This window comes from Gracilinanus agilis, chromosome 2, assembly GCF_016433145.1.
Source record: "Gracilinanus agilis isolate LMUSP501 chromosome 2, AgileGrace, whole genome shotgun sequence".
Taxonomy (NCBI): Eukaryota; Metazoa; Chordata; class Mammalia; order Didelphimorphia; family Didelphidae; genus Gracilinanus; species Gracilinanus agilis.
The window spans coordinates 476,783,791-476,809,707 of record NC_058131.1 but is presented as its reverse complement, the minus strand read 5'-3'; the positions used below and the strand labels follow the sequence as shown (position 1 = coordinate 476,809,707).

The 25,917-nt window shown below is 35.5% G+C and overlaps 1 protein-coding gene across 4 annotated transcripts in view; it reads right to left on the bottom strand.

The window, feature by feature from the left end:
* Positions 1-25,917, bottom strand: part of SIPA1L1 (signal induced proliferation associated 1 like 1) — a 165,887-nt gene that overhangs the window by 40,219 nt on the left and 99,751 nt on the right. For all 4 annotated transcript variants that reach the window (XM_044664918.1, XM_044664919.1, XM_044664920.1 and 1 more), the window contains exons 10-11: positions 6,665-6,814; positions 626-750 (exon numbers count right to left, since the gene is read on the bottom strand). In XM_044664918.1, the coding sequence (XP_044520853.1) occupies positions 626-750; positions 6,665-6,814 (275 nt within the window). The remainder of the gene's footprint in view (positions 1-625; positions 751-6,664; positions 6,815-25,917) is intronic.

Here is a 25,917-nt window from a genome sequence, read left to right as displayed (position 1 = left end):
ATATGCTGAAAATTTAATAATAAACTTAATAATGCAAAGATTTTGTATCAAGCTGTTTTATGGTACTAACACCTTTCCTTGGTTGATAGAGTAATTGCAGAGAGTAAAGAAAATGTACATAATGGTAGAAAGAATGTCTAATTAAGTTACAGGTTTATTTAATGATTTAAACCGTTTTCTAGATTTTGGATATCTTAAAAATTAAAAAGAAAACCTATGGTTCTAATGCATAAACAACATATACGGTACCATTTGGAAAGGCACACATGGAAATGTTAAGAAAACTAAGTGAAAATTAAAGCAAAATAAAAAGGAAAGGTGGCTTACATTCATGCTGGTGGTTCTGGTTACTATTTGTGGTACTAAAGATATATACTTAAGACTTACTAGTCTGTCCTAATCATGAAAGATCATCTTGAAGTGTTTTATTCATTGCTTTCCTGAAAGAGGCCCTGGGACACTACCAGAATCTGATTCTAACTCACCTTTATTAATAAATTAAGACTTCTTTACAAAGATTTAAGAGCAAATCCAGCATTTATTTCACTTTCTGAAGTCATCTTTTGGACGCCAAAGTCTCCTTGTGGTCCAAATAATATTCTTTCTATAGAAATTAATGACCTACCCATCTGGTCAGCAATGCTCTCCTCACTTCTCTGCCAGCTGGGTGTAGCTTTCCCACTGCCACCAATATCCGTCTGAGTGTTTTGCCGGTCAATGGAGGCTGGGGATCTGCGGCTCATTCCAAACCTATGTTAATTTCCCAGAACAAAAACAAAGATTTCATTAATATCAAGGAGGAAGTGGTCATAATGTGACCAAAACAGAATTATATAGCTAAGACATATCTACAGTTATGTATGTAATCTAGGGGCATGAGGGGGGCATGCTGGTATCATGGCCAGGAGATAGGAACCATTTATGACTATGACCTCTAACTCTAGCTGGAAGATAAGTTAATAACTGGCTTTTCAGGAACTAGTCGACCTCCTTTTCAAAATAACATCCTAGAGGACTAAAAATTCTAAAAATAGGCACCTAGGGGGCACAGTGGAGAGAATGTTAAACTTGAAGTCAGGAAGATCAAATGAACAGGCATTGTGGATCAAATGAGATAACGTACATGTAATGCTATGCAAAGCTTAAAGTGCTTTATAAATACTGGTTAGCATTATCCTCTTGCTCATTATTATGTCTTCTAACAGATGCTTAGCTCAAGTCAGAGGTAACCTAGTATTTCCACTACTAAAGGCCTTCTCTTTCAATGCATGTTGGCATTTTGATTTGTTCTAAAAAAGGCAGGTATGCCATTTAAAACCAGGGAGAAGTATGTAAAGCCAACTTAAGTTAAATCTAAAACATTACAAAAGAACCATTTTCCTAATGGTTTCAATGGCATGCCATAAATAAGAATAAGGCTATTTCCAACTGGACTTTCCCTACCTTTACCTATGGCTCTTATATATTAGGGCAACTATACCTATTAGGTAATAATAAATGGTAAATTAATGACTTAAGGTATTAAGGATATTTTTTGCCATGTGAAAGATAATATATAGTTTAAATAAAGTATTATGCTTCAATTAGATTAAGAACAAAGTTTGAAGTAACCTTTAATTCTTCCTACGAAACAGATTCTAAATATATTTGTGGATGTGTACACATTTACTTATGTTTAACTAAGGACTTTTAAAAAGGAGACCCTCTCCTTTAAAACAAATGAGATATCTGGATAACAAAAGCAAACCCCTCCTTCATTAATGAATCCATTTAATTGTTCTTTAATACAAGAAGTATCTTCAACAGTATACATCGTAAAATTCTTGTTGTTAGAGCCTCTTCCTGCTTACTTTTTTTTTTTTTTTTAAACAGAGGATAGTATGTTTCCAATATGGTACCTATTACTATAGATTCAGGACCAGAAAAGAATTTGGGGATTTTCTAGCCTAGCAGTAATTAATGCTAGATCCATGATTTTTAAACAAACCCTTTTTATTTTTGTTTTAGAATCATTACGAACTATTGGTTGTAAGGCAGAAGGGCAAGTTGACATTAAGAGACTTACCCAGTCACAGAGCTAGGAATTGTTGGAGGCCAGATTTGAACTCAGGACCTCCCATATTCTGAGCCACCTAGCTATCCCCAGTAATTTTTTAAAGGTGGATTTTGTATAACTATATTCTGATATAATTGGTTTAATTTATATTTATAAATACTTAATTATATCCATTAAACCATTACTGTTTCAGTCTTCTTACACTTTACTCCACTCCTTACCACCTACTTCACTCTGTTTGATTTAGTTAACCTGGCCTCTTTGATTTGCACAGGACATTCCATTTCCCTGAGTCTGGACATTTTCAGAAAAATTTCCCCCTTTGTATCTCCATCTCTCGGCTTCCCTAACTTTTTTTGATTCTCTTCTAAAATCCCTTATTCTTTAAGGAACCTTTACTCTCCCCTCCTTAGCAGTAGTTCCCCTCCCCCCAAGACTGTATCTAATTTATCCTGTCTGTAATTTGTGTGCACAAAGTTTGTAGTTTGAATCCCCCAATACAATGTGAGCTCCTTCAGAATGGGCTATTGTCTTGATATTATTCTATGATGGGAACCATAGGCTTTACCAGATTGCCAAAGGTATCCAGGACACTGAAATAACTTCTATTCTAGTTTAACTGTTTAAAAAAATTAAACAAATGATGAAATAGATTCAAATAAGTTGAATGTCTTGCTTCAGTCAAATAGGTAAGTGGCAGAGGTAGGTTCTGAACTTAGGACTTCTAACTCCAAAGCAAATATATTTTTCCCCATTATACAACACTAGCTATAACAGATCATTTTACCTCTGATGCGGCAACTTACATTTGAGACAAAAATTTGGTCTTCTGCAAGTTTAAGGAGGTATTTATGCCAACGAAGGATTCATACATGTACTGTTTTGCCACTACCTCCTCAAGCTAGATACAATCAGCTCTGAAACTATCAACTAAACTGAGATTAGACAGCAGTCAAAATTTATGTTTTGAATCAAGCCACCAATGAAAATTGATTTAGTTATCAAAAATTGTTAAAAACTTAATAAACTGAGGGTAGCTAAGTTGCTCAGTGGATTGAGGGTCAGGACTAGAGATTAGCTTGTGTGACCCCGGGCAAGTCATTTACCTCCACGGTTAGCCCTTACAATTCTTCTGCCTTGGAACCAATTCATAGTATTAATTCTAAGACAGAAGGTAAGGGATAAAAAAAGTTAATAAACTATTTTCAATAGTATCTTAAGCAAAGATGCAGGGTTTTCTCTAAGTTTATTTCAATAAACATGTTCAAACTTGATTTTATATTAGTATCCCATTATTCTTTGAAAAGAGTGGTGCAGTGGATAGAGCAACAGGCCTGGAGTCAAGAATACTCATCTTCTTGAATTTAAATCCAATCTCAGGCATTTACTAGTTATGTGACCTTGGTAAAGTCACTTAACCTTGTCTGCCTCAGTTTCTCATCTATAAAAAGAGCTGGAGAAGGAAATGGCAAATCGCTCCATTATCTTTGCCAAGAAAACCCCAGAAGGAGTCACAAGAGTCAGATGTGACTGAAACAAATGAACAACAATTCTCTGAAGAGCTAAAAAAAATCATAGAATTCTGAATATTTTCAATATTTCTGTTAAAAATTGAAGACTGGTAGGTGGATTAGCAGAATGAGAAAATAAAAAGAAATTAAGTCTTTTCATTCTTAATGCACTAGAAATCCAGGAGATCACTCTATATGCTGATATTGATCCTAATTTGTATATACTTTTAGTTGTTTTAACAGTAGTGGGGATAGGTTGCTAGTGAGCCTTGCACGGCCCTTTTAAGGACCTAGTTCAGGGTTCTGTTACACATGCTGCCTTTCATTTAAACCTTAATATTTGGAATATTCATTGAAACAGGATTGTACTTCTGTAGATTTTAGAGCTGGAAGCCATCTAAATGCAGTTGATTAATTTCTGCTGAACTCTGTCACAGTTCACAGAAAGCACTGTGCTTTCATGTTCGTTTATGCTAATTACCATCTTAACAATTAAATTGCAATTAGCCGCCTTTTTTTTTTAAAGACTACATAGGCCATTTTGAATCTAACAATTAAAATAGAAGAGAGTAAAGATAGGAAAGGATGCTAGCAACTGGATAGCCAGCCCTGAAGCAACATTGATATACTGTCTATGTAATCTCTGGGGAAGTCATTTAAGATTGCAGAGATCTAGGCAACTCTCTAAAACAATGAGATGCAGAGAAGGTACCCACCTGCATTGGCAGACATAATTTCATTCCCTAGACCAGTGAAAATGGAGCTCTAGTACCCACTCCTTAATTAAAATAGAAAATGATCAGCAATGCCTACCCTATTATTTTATTAATCTCTTATTAGATACACACACATAATATTATGTATACACAATATATAAATATAATTATATATACATTTCATAAAATCTCTTAATGGGATCATAAAAAGAGCTAAAATTTTCTTATTGTGATATTAATAAAAAAATTTATCTCAGGCATACTGAGAAAGGAAAAAGTTCAAGGTCTAATGATTTGTATGACCTAACAAAGGTTTCAGAGAGAATAGTACAAAATAAATTGCACCAAGATAGTGAGAACTTTAGCCCTTATGCTTAGTTGTGACTTCTTAAGAAACATCAATAAAATTACCAAAGAAACACATTCACATGCTAAAAATGTACTTAAGAAAGGAATTTTTGGAGTAGGAGCTTCAGTTTCTATGAAAATATCACATGTTCTTGTAAATGGTTTAAGTTCTCAGTCATATCTCCAAAAGGGAAATCATAGCAAAAGCTCTTTGATAATTACTTTTTACTTGTTTCCTTGGGCAAACGATCCTTTAGTGTATGTCATATAATGTTATTGCTGCTAATTACTTTCCCAGTTTCAGAGATCCCGATTTATTTATTTTTTCACATTCTTGGAAATTGTCACACACTTAAGTGTTTGATTTTATGAGGCTTACCCAAAGGCAAATAATAGCTTTCAGGTGGCTCTGTGATTTCAAGAAGGATGGGAGATGACAAGAAAAGGTTACAGAAAACTTTCAACATCTGAGATGTGAATAGCCTTTACATTCTTCCTCAATTAGGTAAACTGCAACCAATGAGAGTAGTTCCTACTGAATCTGCTTTAGAAGTTAATGTTATAAAGAAATTTGGCACATGAAATTAATCAATTTAATGAAGTGGAAGAAGTTCAGCTCCTCTGACAATTCAGACAATTGAAGCGTAAACTTCTCAAGAAGAGGCGATAGCGAATCAGTTACCTTTTTGGAATATTAACCACATTTTTCATTTAGGGCTAATTGTATCCATGTATGCACACACACACACACACACACACACACACAATGTATGACTACAAACACATACACACAGAAACATACATACACATATTCCCTACTTAAGTCTTTTTCTGACTGCCCCATTATGATCTGATGGTCACACTGGGCTGTTGAAGAATATACCAGGGGAGTATAAATGATTCTGGGTCTTAGCAGATGGAAAAACTTTTAGAATTAGAGATTAGAATTAGATTTTTTGTACCCTTCACCAGAAGGTTGCTCATGAAGTGATGAATTTTTTTGAGTATCACTGATTTCTACTAAGATTTTGAAGGGTTGTGTCTTGTGATGGAGGAAGGGGAACCCATACTGATGAAATCTTGGGCTTAGAGTCAGGAAGACCTGCATTCAAATCCAGCTTTAGACACTTTCTAGCTAGCTGTGCGACTCTAGGCAAGTGATTTGATTTCTGTTTGTCTCAGGTTCCTCAACTGTAAAAAGGGGGTAAATGATAGCACCGACCATGTAAGGTTGCTGTGAGGTTCAAATGAGGTAGTATCTATAAGGTGCTTAGCATAATGTGCCATATAACTGCTTGTTCTCTTCTCTCTCCCTTTCCTTTCAGATGAATTCCTGTTATCTCATAGATAAAGTATAAACTCTCTGTTTAACTTTTTAAAACTTGCACAACTTAGTCGCAAATTGCCTGGCTTTCTTGTACATTACTATCATTCCTGATTTCTGCAACTGTTCCTAATACACAGCTGTCCATCTCTGACCTGGGTGCCTTTGGATTGGTCATTTTCCATACCTCGAAAGCTTTCTGTCCTTGTCTTTATTCTACAAAAGACATCTCTTCCCTCAAGATGCAACTCAAGCATCACCTTATATATTTTTATTCCTGATGTTTGCTAATGCCATTCCTCCCTAATTATAGTTTGTTCATTTTCTTTTTATTTATTTGGTAAATACACGACTAGTTGTTTTCCCCATTAGAATATAAGCTTCCTTAGATAGGGATCGGTCTATTCTTTGTATTTGTATCCCTTACATCAAGTGGTTCCCAAACTTTTTTGGCCTACTGCCCCCTTTCCAGAGAAAATATTACTTAGCACCTTGGAAATTAATTTTTCTTAAATTTTAACAGCAATTAATAGGAAAGATAAATGCACCTGTGGCCATCACTGCCCCCCTGGATCACTGCAGCACCCAACAGGGGACAGTAGTGCCCACTTTGGGAATCATTGTCTTATATCAAGCACAGTGTCTAGCACGTAGTAGGCACTTAACTGCTTGGTGACTGATGATGGAATGGTGCAAACAGCATACCTACCCTTCAGGCATGGATTTTTGTCTGTAAGTGCCCCCACCAGAGCCAGTCTCACTAGATGAAGACAGGTTGCTGGGGGAGTTACGACATTGCTGTGATCTCGCTAAAGCAATGGATGAAACTGTCACATAGATGTCAGAGCCAGGAGACAACCTGTGTATGCAAACCAAAAATATAAAGTCAAAAACCCAAAAGAGAACATCACAAGGCAATGCATGATGTATGATGTTACATTAAATGCCAGACCAGGAGGGACTGGGCTTTTATGGGGATAGTGAAAATGAAGGCAGCTGATGAAAAATGTCCTTTATTATAAACCCCCTCCTTAAGGAAATAGCTGGCAAAGTGCCTTAAGGAGAAAATGTACCTTGGGAAGAAAAAAAAAAAAACTAGTTTCATTAATGCCACCTTTTATTGGTTCATTTTTTTTTTAACTTTTAAAATAACTTAAGATTTTTATAGATGATCATATGTCAAAGTACTAAGTTATTTTTCATACACTAACAAAATGACAGATTTAAAAACTGATGGCCCTGTAAAAGCAGTCTAGTCCAACTCCTTTATTTTATAGTTGTAGAAGTGAGGCTAAGGGAGGCTAAGTAACCGTCTCTAAGTGGTTATGAGTTAGAAAGTGTCAATGATATAACCTGAATTCAGTTCCTCCTGACCACAAGTCCAGCATTCTATCCACTCTGCTAGGCTATTTCTCTCCTTTCCATAGCAGAGACTTTAAAGCATAAACTGTTTTAAGTGACATTTTCTGTATATTAAGGCATTTGATACCTTAAGTCAAATTTCTGGAGTCAGTCAAGTTCAAGGGACAACAAATACCCAGCTTAGTTCCCCACAAGGGTATTCAGACCTAGGAAATGTACTGTGAAGGTTAACATATACAGTCATCCACAGGGAAAAAAAGGCAAGGGGAGGGGGATTATTTGTTGGAAGAGAAAGTGAAAAGAGAGAGAATCAGAAAGATAATAAAAAGGTAAAGAGATAGGACAGTGGAAGGAGCTCTGGCCTTGGAGTCAGAGATCTGGATCAAGGTGATCTTATGTTTCCTGGCTGGGTGACCATGAGCAATCTAATTTCTCTTTACAACTATCATAACTGGTGATCTTGTCAGTCTCAAAGGATTCAATTGTCTCTAAGCTGATGAATCTCAGATCTCATGTTCAGTCCTAGTTTCTACTAAGCTCTAATTTCAGTAATCAAATGTTTATTAGCTATTTTGACGAGATGTCCCCTATGAATCTCAAATGCAGCATGTCCAAAACAGAATTAGTTATCTTTATTACCAAACATGCTTCTTGGAAATGTCTCTATTACTGCTGAGGGCACCACTATACCCCCAGTAACAGAACTCACTCTGCAGTCTTGGAATCATTCTTGGCTTCTCACCAAATCTTGTTTTTACCTTCACGGAATCTCTTGTATATGCTTTCCTTCTCTTCTCTCTATGTGGCCTCCCTAGTTCAGGTCTTCACCATCTTTTCATCTGGATTATCTCAACAACATTATAATTATTCTGTCTGCCTTGAATTTTTCCCCACTCCAGCCCATCCTCCAAACAACCAAGTGATTTTTCTAAAGGGTAGGTATGCCCCTGTACCCTCCCTATTCAGTACACTCCAAGTGACTCCCTACTATTTCTAGGAGCAAATATATAAATTCCTTTATTTGGCATTTAGAGCTACTTACAACCTGGCCACCTCCTACTTTTCTAGTCTTTTTACACATTAATCCTTTCCATGAACCCTGTCATCCAGCCATACTCATCTGTTTGCTGTATCTCAACATATGATGCTTCATCTCCCATCTTTGTACCTTTGCACTGGCTATCCTCCATGGGAAGAATGTTCTTTCTCCTCAAATATGCTTCATAGACTCTCTGGCTTCCTACAAGACTCGGCTCAAATACTACTTTCTGCATAAAGCCTTTTCTAGTCTGGCTTCATCCCTACTCAGCTGCTACCACCTTCCCAGCTAAGATTTATCTTCATCCATCTTACCAGAATTTGTATTTAGAATGTTTGTGAAAGCAAGGCAGAGTTTCTCATTATTATTCAGCACAAAAGATGGGAAAAGTCTCTAACTTTGTGGTATATTTGGGCAGGATTGATGCAAGTAGGAAACAAGAAACAGCTGAATTATGAGCAATTGCTAGAAATAGTGAAGATGTTTGCAGAATGGATAGTGTGTGTAAGTAAGTAATGGTCATAAAGGGGAAATCCAAGTTCAACTAACTCCAGAACATCTTGTTGTGAATTAGTCACAGAGGAAAAATAAGAGGGCTTTATTAGTTCTCTGGATAGAAAGGTAGGACATTAGAGACAATCTGATGAGAACTAGATCTCTGAACAAAAGCATTTCACTTGAAAAGACAGGATCAAGAGGTCACAACAGTTTTATGAGAGAACAACAGCTGAAAATACAGAACTATCTTTTGCCATTAACTGTGGCCTGGATGGCAAAAAAGAGTAAGAGATGCACTTGTCGGGAGGAGGCAGAGTAGATGAGAAACAGAGGGGTCAGTGCAGGAGATAACCTGGATCCCATTCCTTATTAAGCCTATGTCACTATCAGTTACTCATTGGTATATACCATTTAGTAATCTTTAAATTCCTTTAAAGCTGCTTGCGTTAAAACTAACATTTTTTCAGTTGCTGAGGTGAGAAGGATTTACTCCATGCACTTTCTATTTTTTCTTGCTTAATTCCAAAAATAAGATAGAGTCTCAGAAACACAATCCATTCTTTGTTTCTCCCCTCCTCCCCCCTCCACACAGATCAGTGAGGGCAAATATGCTGGGACTGCTGCCATAGCATCCCCCAAAGAAAAGTGGGAAGGGCAGATTTTAGAGTTGGAGATGGAATATGCCAGTTTAAGAGCACCAAAATGTATTTACATTTCTGTGATGTTAATAAATCTTATGGCCACTATATGTTGATTGCCTTAGTCTGAGAAAAGAGATTCTAAATGGTGGGTAAATAAAAAGGGATGAATTTTTTAAAATACTGATAATTTTGGGCCTTTATTTCATATCATTATCCTAGCTCAAAATCATTGGTCAGCAATGTGGTGCAGTGGATAGAATACCAGGCCTGTAGTTAAGAAGACTCATCTTCCTAAATTCAAATCTGGTTTCTGACACTTACTAGCTGCATCACATTAGGCGAGTCATTTAACCTCATTTGTCTCACTTTGCCCATCTGTAAAATGAGCTGGAAAAGGAAAAAGAAAACTGCTCCAGTATCTTTTGACAAGAAAATCTCAAATGGGGTCAGGGTCATGAAGGGTTAGATATCACTAAAACAATCGAATAACGGCAAAGCTCAAAATCATAACCTGGTCAATGCAACCCCAGGAAGTCCTAAGACCCAACCTGGAGGATGGGAAATGGTGAATGTTTGCAGACTGAATGCTCTCTAGTGGCAAGTGAGAATCCTGCATTTATTTCATAACTGGACTATATACAGAGTGGTTTGACTATAAACAACCAGGCAGACAATTCAGACATTGTACACCATCTTTGGATAATTGATATAGTGGCACATAGTTTTTCTATAAGCATGCAGAAGACAGAACATGGGAAAAGGAGATTGCTTAAGTGTTCTAAAAACTACACCTGCCATGTGTTCAAGTAAAAAAAAAAAAAGTCTCCCTCTATCCCCAGTATCCTAAACCTTCTACATTAAGCTAAAATGCCTAATGTTAGCTTTTGGCACTAGCTCATTTTATTTGGCAAGTGTATCAGAAAATTCCACTTGGTTACTGGAGTTATCCCAAAGGGAGGAAAAAGGGCATTTTTTAGATGATCAGCCTTCATTCCTTCTTTGCATTCATAAAACTCAATAGTGGCTTTGTTTTCTGTGTGTACAAAGAACACATAAATAGCAACTAACAGAATATTATCATAATACTTTTACTGATCTGCAGTATGTAGCAAGTTATAATATTAACCCCTATTTCTGACTATCTGATCTCTTTTTAAAATGCTCTGATTTTGAAATTGTGAGCCCAGCAAAATTTTAGAGCTAGAAAAATGCAGGCATTTAGTTCATGGAGTCAGAGGTAAAGACCACATGCCAGCATCTGAAGTACTTCTACCAAAGAGGGCATATAGCTGATTTTCATCATTAATTGACTGATTGTCATAGCCACAGCACAGCCCTTAATCATTTCCTGGAGCCACCTCTGGAGTTGGCAAGCCACGGTTTGATCCACTCCTCCACATACCTAAATAGCCTGCATCAAAAATCAAAATGGACTCAGCACCCTTATGTTATGCACCTTTCCTTACTCACATCAAAAACAAAAAAGAAATGAGGTTGAAACCTGGCACATTGTTATTCATGATTGTTGACATGACTTGATATAGACATAAGACAAGAGAAAGAGGCTCATTTCATTACTCTGAAGTCCCAGCCTGATTGACATTCTAATTATCTAAATATTTATTCTTTATTTATTATAGAAAGCCTAGAACAGTAAGGCCAACTTCCAAATATAAAGAGAGGGACTAGATGAATCCGAGTCTCTGTGATGTGGCTGGGTCATCAAGAAGGCTTCTGATACAATGACTATCAATTTGTTATAATGAAGGCTTTTCTTTGCAGGAAAAGACAAGTTTGTTTTACATAATATGGTATAGCAGAATTGTAATGAACTGGAGTCTCAGAGGTAATTGCTGCTCAGTTATTTCAGTTGTGCCTGGCTCCTGCTGTGCTCTATCTATTGTACCACCCAGCTGTCCTATGTATCAGAGAGTAAATCACAGCTATGTGACCATGTATAAGTTCTAATTGTCCTAATTCTCAGGCTTCTCCTCTATAAAATGGGAATAATACTTGCATTAAAAATCTCAGAAAACTATAGTGGGAAAACAAAGTGCTACAGAATCAGGAATATATTCTTTCTCTCTCTCTCTCTCTCTCTCTCTCTCTCTCTCTCTCTCTCTCTCCCCTTCACACATCATGTGTACTCCAAAGCTATGGGAATAATCAAGATAAAAGTGTGCTATGGGGGAAACAGAACTGATGAAAAGAGCAGAAAATAAAGAACAATATTTACAATGTAAATTAAAAGATCATTAAAAGCTAGCAGAAGCCTGAATAACTAACAGATCAATAATGGCTCCAGAATACAGATAAAGTAGCAAACCTTCTTTCTCTAGACAGAAATGGAAAGGGGGGTAGGGGGGAGGTGGTGTCTATTTGGGCCGAATACTATACACATTGGCAGATGAGGTCACTAAATAAAGGTATTTTTGTTTAAATGATTTTCTTTGTCACAAAAGAAAGGAGTATGAATTTTATTTCCAGAAAACACAGGGATGTATCAGAGTGAAGTAAGTTGGACTCAACCCCTCCCCATCCAAATCATAATGTGCTTACAATCTTGAAAATGGAAAGAACAACAGTAAAACTGAAGACTTTGTAATCATAATGGCCATTTTTAGTCCTGGGGAAGACTTGAGAAAATGTACCTCCTTTTAAAGTAGATGTAAGAGACTATGAAAAACTGAATATGCTGTCAGATAAGGTTGATATGTTGGTTGGCTTTTGTCTCTTTCTCTTTTTTGTTATAAGAGATAACCAATTTAATAGAGAAGAAGGATATATTCAGAAATGAAGGTGATGTAAAAAGAGATAGCAATAAAAATAAAAATTTTTAAATGGGGGAAAATGCTGTAAGATTCTCTAGTAGAAGGAAATATAAAAATATTTATCAGTAGTGTTTTAGTCACTGTGAGAAAGGAATTTTTCAAGTGTTTTAGCATTAATTTCAGAAATTCCTCTCCTTACATTTTTCTATATTTGGCCAAGATACAACTAAATATTTGTAAAGTAACTTATACCAAATGTTCTCTAAGACTTCCCAACTTCTGTCTGCAGAAATGAATCCTAGCACTTTTTTGAAATACCAAGAATGTAGAAATGAAAAAAATCATGATTATCAGAGTTCTCAATCCAACATATTCCTTAGTCTGTAGGACTATGTTTAGACTGGTCTCATTTAAGTGCATAAAAAAAAAATCCCAAAGTATTTTCTTGCAAGGAAAACAAAAAGCTAAAGGACTAGAAATTTAGACAAAGTTGGTCCAAGTTAATAACTGTTCCTCGCTTTCCCAAAAGTATTATCTTTATCTGAAAAAAATACTACCTACATGACATACTCTTTACATATGTATATATAGAAGGGATGGCAGGGGTAGAAAGGTGAGAAAATCTCTCTTTTCTCCTATTTACACTTCCCTTGCATGCACACAACCCTGACCATTGCCCCTAAACCTCCTGGAGGAAACAAACATTTATTTGTTAAAAAACTGACTTCATACTGACTGATTAAAATGTATGGATAAAAACCAATCATTCCCAGTGTAGCTTATGTTAGATTCTTTTCCCACATGAGTTTTAACATTTTAGATTCAATTACTCTGTATGTGCTACCTTGCTCTCCAATTTGACAACATTGTTTATTAGAGATGTTAACATATCTAGAGGCTTGCATAGCTCAATGCAAGTCTAGAAAAGACAATAACAAACAAGGTAAACAACCCTGAATAGCAGCAAGACTGATGGATTAGCTACCCCCAGCCCTTGGTTAAGCATAGCATTTTCCTAACATTTTAGCAATGAGAGAGAGAGAGAGAGAGAGAGAGAGAGAGAGAGAGAGAGAGAGAGAGAGAGAGAGAGATCAAAGAGCTTCTCCAACACAAATCTAGATAACACAGCTTTGGCCTTATGTCAAAGAGATTTTAAACAAACTCCTTAGATGAAAACAATCTTGTCTCCTACCCATCCCACTACCCACTCTTGGAATATTTTAAGAGCATGAGGCACAGACACCAACTATTTAGAAAGGTGAAATCCTAACACTGATCATCCTGGGGCAAGGTCAGCTTTCTATAAGGAAGGATTCCTTTATACAACTGCAATTTATCACATCCTGACAAATGGTTGCTCTTTCACAGCTATTGGCAAGCTGCTACAAGCACACAGCCTGGGATAAACGAAGGAATCCTTTCCAAGAAGGATGGATTTTAAGTCAAAGTGGGATGCCATATATATGTATGGGAAACCAAAAAACAGGTTGCAAGACACAGAAATAAGTAGATTCAGCAAATGTATTTTGATTGTTCACTAAACATTTGTTGAGCATCTTCTAGGAAAAGGTATTGTTCTGAGGTTTGTGAAATAAGAAAAAAAAAACCTTGACTGAGACAATTCCTGTTCTTAGTAGTATTAAAGATCTATTAGGAGGTAATAAGAAATATACTCAAATATTAATAAGGTAGTATAGCTTAAGTATCATATGGGAGGCACAAAGTACTATGAAGATTCTAATGGAAAGGTTTCACAGAAGTAGAAACTAAGCTTGGCTTGACCATCTTTCTCTTTCTGTGTTGTCAACTTCAACCTGTTCTGTTTTTTTCCAATTTGGTCAATTTTGCCCTTCCTTAGGGAGCCCCATGGCTCTCAGCTCTAGGGGGATTGCTATATTAATGCAGACAGTATGGAAATCCAATCAGCTTCAGGCCTATTGCAGTTCAGATGCTATGATTCCATATTCTGAATCCCATAGTGGCAAGGATTATAGGCATACATGATTATGCTGTGCAAGATATGCAAAATTTCAACAGGAATGTGTGTGGAGGGAGAACATTCTAGGTAAAGGAAATCATAGGAGCTGATGTGGAGAAAATAGTGAATAGGATCCAGGGAACATTAAGTATCCAAGTTTGCCTACAATCAAATTCGCTACATGAGTAGGGAAGTTGAAAGTGATAAGATTGGAAAGAAAGCTTTGAGGGACTTTGGAATTTACTCATTTAGAATGTGATGAAAATCTGATTTGGGAAACTTCATTTTTGAGCTATTTATAAAACATTTATCATCAATATATTTTCAGAATCATTAAGTTTATTAAAAAGCTGATGTCTTGTTTACAACACATTTCTTTTTTAATAGATGCAACCACCTCAACAAGTGAGATTGCCTTTGTAACAAAGATTAAAATTGAAAGAGAAAAGCAAATTCAGCAACAAATACTAACAGATCAATCTCGTCTGACATTATGTATAAAATTCTACATGTATCTACATGTAGCTCTGAAGATTAGAAACAAAAACCTACATTGCCACCATAACACAAAGCTAAATGATATCTATTAAAAGGAGTAGTTGTAATTTTCCATTTTCTAGGTAACAAAATAAAGGACTTGAATGACTAGCTATGGAAAAAAATTACATGTTCACTAGTTTTTCTAGCACTGCTTTTTAGTTTTCCTGATTGATTTGATTTTGATTCCTAACAACTTAGAAAATGAATGTGATTTGAGAATGTAAACCAGGGGACACAAAATGATATCAATGTCCAGGGCAATAAAGATCATTACCAGTCTAGATGAAACTTGCCACATTACTTATGATACAGCAGGCATGATGATGAGTATTATCAACCTACAAATGGGGACAGGAGGACATTACAAGGCTTCTTTATATCAGTCATGCTTGGCAACATTATAATTAATAACTAAAATATTCTTATCGACAGAAAAGGGGTGATGTGTTATTCTTCTCCACCACCCCCTTTAATACATAAAACTCTTAACTACTTTCAAATCAAATGCCACACCTAGAGGAAGGCTTATTTTTTTGTATACTTATTTTCTCTCCCAATAGATTTTAAGCACCTTGAGGGAAGGTACTGCTTCAGTATTTTGTCTTTGTGTTTCCAGTATCTAGCATAGTGGCTGGCTTAGTAAATGCTTATTGATGAAATGATCCAAAGAATATTGTCCCCACCACCCCCCAAATTTTCATTCTAAGCAGGTCCAATAATAAAATGTTTAATTCTGGCTTCAGGAAAAGAAAGTCACATGCAGCTGAATGTGTTGCATAGGAAAATGAAGGTAAAGATTATGTTTTGGATCATGGTTCAATAAATTTCCCTTGAGGTTTTAGTGCAGTGGTTGCCCCACTCCAATAAGTTTCCAGGACATATTTCCTTTTTGACTATGTAACTACCTCCAAACTGGGGCACTCAGCAGCTTAACAGGCTTTTCTAGGGCAAGTTAAGGGTAGCCTTCCCACTTGAAAAACTCTGTAAGAACTGCATGTTTGGATATGTGTAGAATTCAAATGTTTTTCATTGCTATCATTCCTGTCCTAAACTCTTTCTCTGCTGATTTGATTCTTATAATAAAACATTTTTTTCTACATTGAGGAAAGAGTTTTGACTTTTTATATCCATGGAAGAAGATAATTCTCAACTTGTGTTGGAATTTGAAAATAGTCACCTCTATGTTCTACTTCTTTTTTAAAAATAAGGATAAATTTGATAATACTAAAATGGATGTGATCTCTTTATGTAGCTACTTCTTTCTTCTCCAATGAGACCTGGGGCAATCTATCCACACTTTGCAATCTGCTACAACTCATATGCATGTACTTTTTGAAATCTTTTGGGAAGAACGGGAGGGAAGTCACCCACAAATATGGCTAGGAGTTTTTCTCTAGGCACCTTTTTTCGAGTTTCCTGACATTGTGTCAACACTATGGGAGCACATGTACTCTAATAATGAACAACAGCCAGCATTTATATAGTGCTTGAAGGCTTGCAAAGCATGGCATTTCAGCAACTCTATAATGTAGGTACTATTACTGTTAACTGCAGGGGGTTCATGGAAGCTAAATGGCTTCTCATAGTCATATAGTTAATTTAAGTATAAGGTAAGATTAGAACTTGGGTTTTCCTGACACCAAGTCTATTCTTCTCATTACAGAGTTCTATCTTTCACTAAAATGTAATATTTTTTTCCCCAAAATGGTAACAGACTTGGGAAAGTTCAATTTTTCATGGCTATGACTACCTGAGAAGGAATCAAGATGTTATTCAAAGCACAAGTTCAGATGACTTCCTCTATGGATCCTTAATCCCTGCTACTTGAGAGACAGCTCCCTAGATGTCTCAGCTCCTCCACTTTTCTAGAATATATGCTTTTTAGAGCTGTCCTTTGCCCATCCCATTGTACCGTATACCATATCATACTTATATATGTGTTCTGGCCTATTAGATTACCAGGCATGAAATGTTGTTTTTCATCTTTGTAAACTTTCCACCTTCACAAAGTCTTGTACAGAGTACAGACCTGATGCTGAATTGACTTAAATGTACAAATTTCAATGATGCTATAGTGCAGAGAGCCTTAGTCAGGAATACCTCGGTTCAAATTGTGGGTCTGACAGGTGGTGACTGTTTGACTCTAGGCAAGTGACTAAACAGCTCAGTGCCTCCAACCAATCTTACAAGAGTTTGTAGTAGAGAAGAGTAGGTGATTTTCCTCCAAAGATAGGGAACACCCTGTGAGGAAACACCTCATGAAAAAATTATATGTCTAGAGGGGAAAAAAAATTTTACATGACAAAATAAAGGCTAAATTAAGCAAATTATTTAAATAGCATTCCTTACACCTTGTCTACAAAAACAATTTTAAATTAATTCCAGAAAGTATTTTTTTGAGCCTCCTGTGAGGTTCTATATGCTGGTTTTGGAAGTTGGAGGACCTGGCTTCATCTTTGATAATTATGACTTAAGTAATCTTGAAAAAACCATTTAACCATGGACTTTAAGTGTCTTTATCTGTAACATAAGGGGATTATATCAGGACCTGTGAGGTCCCCTTGGGTAAATCTCTGACTGTCTTTGGCTCCTTATCTGTAAGACAGGGATAATAGTGGCATCCAATGTGGAAAGGATGAGATAATATTTGTAAAGTAAAAACTGTATAGCATTGAATGATAGCTGCTATTATTATCTCTAATTATCTATGATTTCTGTAATTGCTTAAAAACCACTGTAATTTCCAATAGATATCTAAGAAATCCATTCTTCTATCTATGGTTAAATGTAAATTTTTGGTAGGCAGAAACACAGTTTCCATGGTTATAATTTAAACACACAGAATTAGTGGTACAACAAAAAGTGATGAACTTGAAATGCTGATCTTAGAATCAAAGGATGTGAGTTTAAATACCAGTTCTGCTACTGAATCCGTCTGCGATCTTTGACAAAGTCAATCTACCTCCCTTGGACTCAGTTTTCTCATTAGTAAAATGAAGCAATTGGACCATGCAGCCTCTAAAGTTTCTTCTAGCTCAAGATATATGATCATGACTTGGAACCAGCCCACATTCCTAAAAAGGCTCAGGCTGAAGAGGTCTGATGTAAAGAAGCCCTCCCCAGAGAAAAGGTCTCTAATGTCTTTGGGAATCAACATTTCAAAGCTTTACTTTTAATTTGATCTTTGAGTAGGATCATATTCTCTGAACTATTTTGAGTGCATGTCCCAACAGTAAAAGAATAAATTTAACACAAAGATTTATTCATACACATATGTGCATGCACAGAGATACATGTGTATACCCAAGTATGATTTACATGTGTATATCTGATTAAATGTTTCACTGTTTCCTTAAAAATCTAAGTTTAATAATTTAGGATACTGTAATTTGATGGTCTGGATCTAAGTTTAGTTTGTTTTGATACTCCTTTCCACCTCCCCAAGTCAATTAGCAATTTTTTCAGCCTCTTTCTCCTGTCCCTATCATCCTGCATCATCCTGCAAATAGTTATATAAGTGTAGACTTTATCATAATTTCGATTCTCAGTTCATTCTTCGGAGGTGAACATTCACAAGTTATTCTTCAAATATTAAATCTGTAGCTGTATAGATTATAATAGAATATAATGTTCTATTGGTTCTACTCTTTTCACTTTTTCATTATTTCATATAGTTCTTTCCAAGTTTTAAAAAATTAATCTGCTCATCATTTCTCTCACAGAGCAGTACTATTCTATCACAATCATACACTACTTTTATTTAACAATTCCCCATTTGATGGGCATCCTCTCAATATCCAGGTTTTTGTAATCACAAGGAGAACTGCTATAAATATTCTGGAACATATGGGTTCTTTTCCCTTGCCACCCTGGGAAAGAGATTTGGCAATGGGAGGTATATACAGTTTTCTAGCAATATGGGTGTAATTCCATATTGCTTTCCAAAATGGTTAGATAAGTTCACAGTTCCACCAACAGTGTATGTGTCCCCACTTTTCTATATTCCTTTCAAAATTTGTCATTTTAGCCAGCCTGATGGGTGTGAGATGATGCCTCAGAATTGTTTTGAGTTTGGACATCCCTCTTTTTCTTCATATGCCTATATATAGCTTTGATTTCTTCACCCCAAAGCTGTCTGTTCATATCTTTAACATATTTCAGGTATGATTGTCATTTCCATAAATTTGACAAAGTTCTTGATCGTTTGTTCTTCCCTATGAACTTTGTTATAATTTTTTCTAATTCAGTAAAAAGGTTTTTTGGTAGTTTAATAGGTATTGTACTAAATAAGTGAATTAATTTTGGTAGAATGGTCATTTTTACCCATGAGCAATCAATGTTTTTCTAATTGTTTAGATCTAGTTTTAATCATTTGGAAAGTGTTTTGTAGCTGTGTTTGTATAATTCCTGTGTTTGTTTTGGTAGATAGATTCCCAAGTATTTTATATTTTCTAGGGTGATTTTAAATGTTGTTTCTCTTTCTACCTCTTGCTGCTGTGATGTGTTGGAAATATACAGAAATGCTGATGATTTATGTGCATTTATTTTGAATCCTGCAACTTTGCTAAAATTGTTGATTATTTCTACTAGCTTTTTAGTTGATTTAAGTAGATCATATCATCTGCCAAGAGTGATAGCTTAGTCTCCTCATTGCCTATTTTAATATCCTCAATTTCTTTTTCTTTTCTAATTGCTACTGCTAGTGTTTCTAGTACAATGTTAAATAATAGAGGTGATAGTGGGCATCTTTGTTTCACACCTGATCTTATTGAGAAGGCTTCTAATTGATCTCCATTGCTTATGATGCTTGTTGATGGTTTAGATATATACTGCTTATTATTTTTAGGAAAGGTCCTTCTATTCCTATACTTTCTTAGTGTTTTCAATAGGAATGGATGTTGTATTTTGTCAAAGGCTTTTACAGCATCTATTGAGATAATCATGTCGTTTTGTTGGTTTGCTTGTTGATATGGTCAATTATGTGGATGGTTTTCCCATGTTGAACCATCCTTGCATTCCCGGTATAATTCCCAACTGATCATAATGAATAACCCTCATGATCACTTGCTGGAGTCTTTTTGCTAGTATTCTGTTTAAGACTTTTATATCTATGTTCATTAAGGAGATTGTTTTGTAGTTTATTTTCTCTGTTTTTGATAAGTACCATATTTGTATCATAAAAGGAGTTTGGTAGAACTCCTTTTTTGCTTATTATGTCAACTAGTTTGTATAGTATTGGAATTAATTGTTTTTTAAAGGTTTGATAGAATTCACTTGTGAATCCATCTGGTCCTGGGGATTTTTTCTTAGGGAGTTCGTTGATGGCTTGTTCAATTTCTTTTTCTGATATGAGATTATTTAAGTATTCATTTTCTTCTACTGTTAATCTAGGCAATTTATACTTTTGTAAATATTTATGCATCTCACCTAGATTGCTATATTTATTGCCAAATAATTGCACAAAATAGTTTTTAATGATTGCCTTGATTTCCTCTTCATTAGAGGTGAAGTCTCCCTTTTCATCTTTGATACTGATGATTTGGTTTTCTTCTTTCATTTTTTAAATTAGATTGACCAGCATTTTGTCAATTTTGTTTGTTTTTCAAAGTACCAGCTTCTAGTCTTCTTTATTAATTCAATAGTTCTTTTACTTTCAGTTTTATTGATTTCTCCTTTCATTTTTATAATCTCTAATTTGGTCTTTAGCTGGGGATTTTAAATTTGTTCCCTTTCTAGTTTTTTTAATTTGCACGCCCAGTTCATTGATCTTTGCCCTCTCTAATTTCTTAATATATGCACTCAATGATATAAATTTCCCCCTGAGTAATGCCTTACCTGCATCCCACCGAGTTTGGTAGGATGTCTCATTATTGTCATTCTCTTCAATGAAATAAATTATTGTTTCTATGATTTCATCTTTAACTAAATGGCTGTGGAGAATCATATTATTTAATTTCCAATTAGTTTTTGATTTGCCTGTCCAGGTGGCCTTACTAATTATTATTTTTATTGCATTATGATCTGAAAAGGTTACATTTATTATTTCTTCTCTTTTGCATTTGTTTGCAATGTTTCTGTGCCCTATTACATGGTCAATCTTTTTGAATGTAACATGTGCATCTAAAAAGGTGTATTCCTTTTTGTCCCTATTTATTTTTCTCCACATATCTATTAAATCTAATTTTTCTAGGATTTCATTCACCTCTCATCTCTTATTTATTTATTTTTTGGTTTGATTTATCTAGATCTGAAAGAGGAATATTTAGATCTCCCATTAATATGGTTTTACTATCTATTTCCTTCTTGAGCTCTGCCAGTTTCTCCTTTAGGAATTTGGATGCTATGCCATTTATTTCCTCATTGTCTATACTGCCTTTTATCATGATGTAATTACCTTCCCTATCTTTTTAAAATCATATCTATTTTAACTTTGGCTTTGTCAGAAATCATGATCGCCACCCCTGCCTTCTTTTTCTCATTTGAAGCCCAAAAGATTTTGCTCAAGCCCTTTACTTTAAACCTGTGTATATCCACCTGCCTCATATGTATTTCTTGTAGACAACATATGGTAGGATTTTGGTTGCTCATCCACTCTGCTATTTGCTTCCGTTTTATAGGCGAGTTCATCCCATTCACATTCAGAGTTATAATTATCAGTTCTGTATTCCCCAATATCTTGGTATCCTCTCCCAGTTCTGTCCCTTCTTACGCTATTACCTTTTAAACCAGTGGTTTGTTTTAAACCAGTAACCCTTGTCCCCTCCCTTGATTTACTTCCCTTTCCACCCCCTCCCTTCTTATTACCCTCTTTTTATTTTTTAAGACCTAATGAATTCCATCCTCCCTCTCCTCCCCTCCCTTTTCTGACCTCCCCACTCCCCTTGGTTTATCCCTTCTGACTTTCTCAGTAGGGTTAGATAGAATTCTATATCCTAATGGATATAGCTACTCTTCCCTCTCAGGGTTAATTCTGCTGAGAGTAAGGTTTAGATATTACTTCTTAATGCTCTCTTCCTCTCCTTCTTATAATAGTATTCATCCCCTCCCCTTCCCATGCTCTCTTTGTGCGGTATAGAATATCCTATTTTTCTTATTCATTCAAGTTTCTCTTGGTACCATCTACTATTCACTCCCCTCTTCCCCCCTTCCCCCGTATCATCTTAGACGATTTAGTGCCCCAACCTCTCCCTATGAATTCAAATTACTATAATGATCCTGTGTGATTCTAATTGGTGCTCCTTGATATCTGAATTCTCTCTTTCTGGCTTCTTGTAATATTTTTTCTTTTACTTGGGAGCTCTTGAATTTGGCTATTATATTCCTGGGGGTTGTCTTTTTTGGGGTTTATATAGAGGGTGATCTGTGGATACTTTCAATGTCTATATTGCACTTTTGTTATAGAACACGGCAGTTTTGTTGGATGATTTCTTGTAGTATGGAGTCCAAATTTCTATTAATTTCTGCTTTTTCAGGAAGACCAATGATTCTCAAATTGTCTCTTCTGGACCTGTTTTCTTGATCTGTCAATTTCTCAGAGAGATATTTTATGTTTCCTTCTATTTTATCAGTCTTTTGATTTTGCTTTATTTGTTCTTGCTGTCTTGAGAGATCATTGGCTTCAACTTGCCCAGTTCTGGTTTTTAGAGACTGGTTTTCTGTTATAATCTTATGATTTTCCTTTTTGGTTTGGTCTATCCTGTTTTCCAGCTGTTTAATTTGGTCTCCAATTTGTTTTCCATTTCCTTTGATTTTTGGGCATATTTCTCCAATTGGGAGTTTCTGTTTTTAAACCTGTTTATTTCCTTTTGAGCTGTTTCCCACTTCTCTCGCCAAATCTCTTCCATCTTTCTCATGATCTCAGATTTGAACTCTTCAAGAGCTTGTGACCAATTTTCATTTTTGGGGGAAGGTTTGGATGTGATTACTTGTTTGTTCTCCTCTGCTGTTTGCTCTGTTGTCTGGATTTTTTTCTGTGTAAAAGTTGTTGAGTGTTAAAGATTTCTTCTTGATCTTTCTCATTTGAGGTTTTTGTGACTGGCTTGCCATTATTATTATTTCTTTCTCAGTCAGAAGTCTGGGTGAGGTAGACAGGCTCTCTGTCTATCCTATCGAGCTGTGGAGCATCTTTGGTCTGAGTCACAGCACCACGCACCCTCTCAGCTTGGTCCTCACATCCAGAGTTAGTCTGTGCTCTTTAGATTCCTGAGGTCTCAAGTCTAGTTGTTCTCAGGGTCAAGCCACCTGGTTGCCTCCTTGCTTTCTCCTCTGCCCGAAACTTCTTTAACAGTCTCAGGGCATTACTTCCACAGTCATGCACTCCTCTCCACTGGGTCCCCACCCAAGGCCCGAGCCTGAGCTATTCATTTTTTTTGAATTGCCTATTCATGTCTCTTGCCCATTTATCAATTGGGGAATGGCTTGATTTTTTTATATAATTGATTTAACTCCTTGTATATTTGAGTAATTAGACCCCTGTCAGAGTTAGGTTTGAGAACTTTTTAAAGGCCTTTGCCATTAGATAACTAGTAGACCTGTAACTATAGAAGATTTTTATGATCATTGCCCATTTCATTACATACATATTTGATTACTTATAGGTCTTTTTTTTTTTTAAATTAAATTAGGTGCCTTTCAAATATGGCCTCAGACACTTTCTAGCTATGTGACCTTGACCAAGTCACTTAACCCAACTGCCTACCAATTCCTGCTCTTCTGCAGTAGAATTGATAAGGAAGGAAGGAAGGAAGGAAGGAAGGAAGGAAGGAAGGAAGGAAGAGTTTGAAAANAAGGAAGGAAGGAAGGAAGGAAGGAAGGAAGGAAGGAAGGAAGGAAGGAAGGAAGAGTTTGAAAAAAATTAGTCAACTTGATATCAGGATAAGCTAGCTTAGGAACAGTTGAGTGAATCAGTTTTATGTGTAATGCCTCTGCCTCTGTATCTTTAATTGAGAATCCGTTGGTTGTTTTTTTTTTTTTTTAATCCCAGTTAAAGGTCACTCAATCACTATTTTTAATAAAGAAGTCATTTATACTACTAAAAATATATATTTTTCTGGTACATTTTTCCTTTAAGTGTTCACAACAAAATTAGTTCTTGGTATATTTTAGTTTTGAAACAGATTTAGCAAGCTGAGACATGTTAGGAGTACATGGATTCTCATCCAACTATAAATCAAACCTCCCATATTGTAAAATCTCTTAAATACTTTTGAAAGCAATGGCTTTTTTCCCCCTGCCATCTCCCAGTAATATTTGCTCACAAAAGAATGAATTTTAGTTTACCATATTATATTCCATATATTATTTCAAACTATTTATTAAAAAAAAAACATGGCAGGAAGGACAAGTGTTTCCCAAATAATATGTACTCTTTTGCTATTTAGAAACCTTAAAAGAGGATTCTTCTAAACATTTATTATTTAGTTAAATCAAATTTTAATGTATAATAAACTGCATATTCATTGGCATAAAACACTGCTGAAAAAGTTATAGATATACAAATATATAGATACCTAAATTATAAATTTACATTATAAATGTATATGTTATAGATAAAATTATATATATACAAATATATAGATATGTAAAATTTATCTTTATGTTTATCTAGAACATAAAGCAGGTTTCATATATCTTATTAATTATGATAACTTTATACTATCATTAGCTAATATCTGAATGCAAAATATATGCTTGGGCTGCAATTCAGTGTTAATGATAGTTAATCCATATTTCAAATGTTGTTCTTGGCCATATCAAATATTTTGGTCAAATCCTTGACAGATCTGATTACTCTATCACTGATTTTAACTCCTGATGGAAAGACAATGAACTCAAACAAAGAATAGGAAAAGTGTCATCTCATCCATTTTCTTTTTGTTCATTTGTATTTTTAATATTAGCATCATAGCTATTTGCTGGTTTCACTACAAGAACCTTTTTAAGCAATCTGCACATTTTATTTGGTAGTTTAGCTGAACCTAAATAAAGCAGTCTGTAAACTCACTGAACCAGGCTTACAAAGAGCAATTCCTCACAACATGCTGGAAGCTAAAGGACAATTGAGAGAATCCTGTAGTACTGTGATTCAATTTTTTTTCTTCATCAAGATAGCCAGAATATTGTACATTAACACAACACACACACACACACACACACACACACACACACACACACACACTCTTCCAGTGTCATTATTCTCTGTATTAAGAAAAGCTTAATTTATTTCTACTATTTTATCAGATAAAAAAATAAACATTTAAATATTTTCTTTCTGCCCTCCAATCTTATGCTCACCCCACACTGGAGAACACTGACATAGCAGCACTTAAAGATCAGCAAAAGAGCATTATCTTGATTTTAACCCCAAACCTGTAAACTTGGGAAGCAGATTAGAGACCACAAAGCAGCTAATGCTTTTAGGACCATAAGTGAGTAGTGTACAAATGGCATCATCTTGTTAGGATGAACAAGAAGGTATGAAGGCAGAAACACTATGTTCATTTTTGATGTTGGATACAAAGATTTCCAAGTTGGGTATTAATCTTTCAGTATTGACTCCAAGACGGAAGGTAAGGGCTCTTAAAAACAAATAAATAAATACATTTTGTACCCAAATGATTTACTTTACTTTTTGTGATCTCTTCTATATTCTAAGCCTTGTTCAAAAATTCTCCATTTTGAAACAGCTGGTTTTAGTTGTTGTTGTTATTGTTTTAAAGGCACCTGATCTTATTTTCTTCTCATTTCATTGGTGAAATTCAAGTCACATATCCATTTTTTTTAAACCCTTATACTTCGGTGTATTGTCTCATAGGTGGAAGATTGGTAAGGGTGGGCAATGGGGGTCAAGTGACTTGCCCAGGGTCACACAGCTGGGAAGTGGCTGAGGCTGGGTTTGAACCTAGGACCTCCTGTCTCTAGGCCTGACTCTCACTCCACTGAGCTACCCAGCTGCCCCCCACATATCCATTTTTAACTTATTTTAACATGGCATAAAATGTTGGTCTGAAGCTAATTCCTGCCAAATTGATTCCCAGTTTTTCCAGCAGCTCTTCTCAAATAGGGGGTCCATTTCCCAGTCATTTATGTTCTTGAATTTATCAAATAATGGGCTATTCTCTAATTTGTTCCACT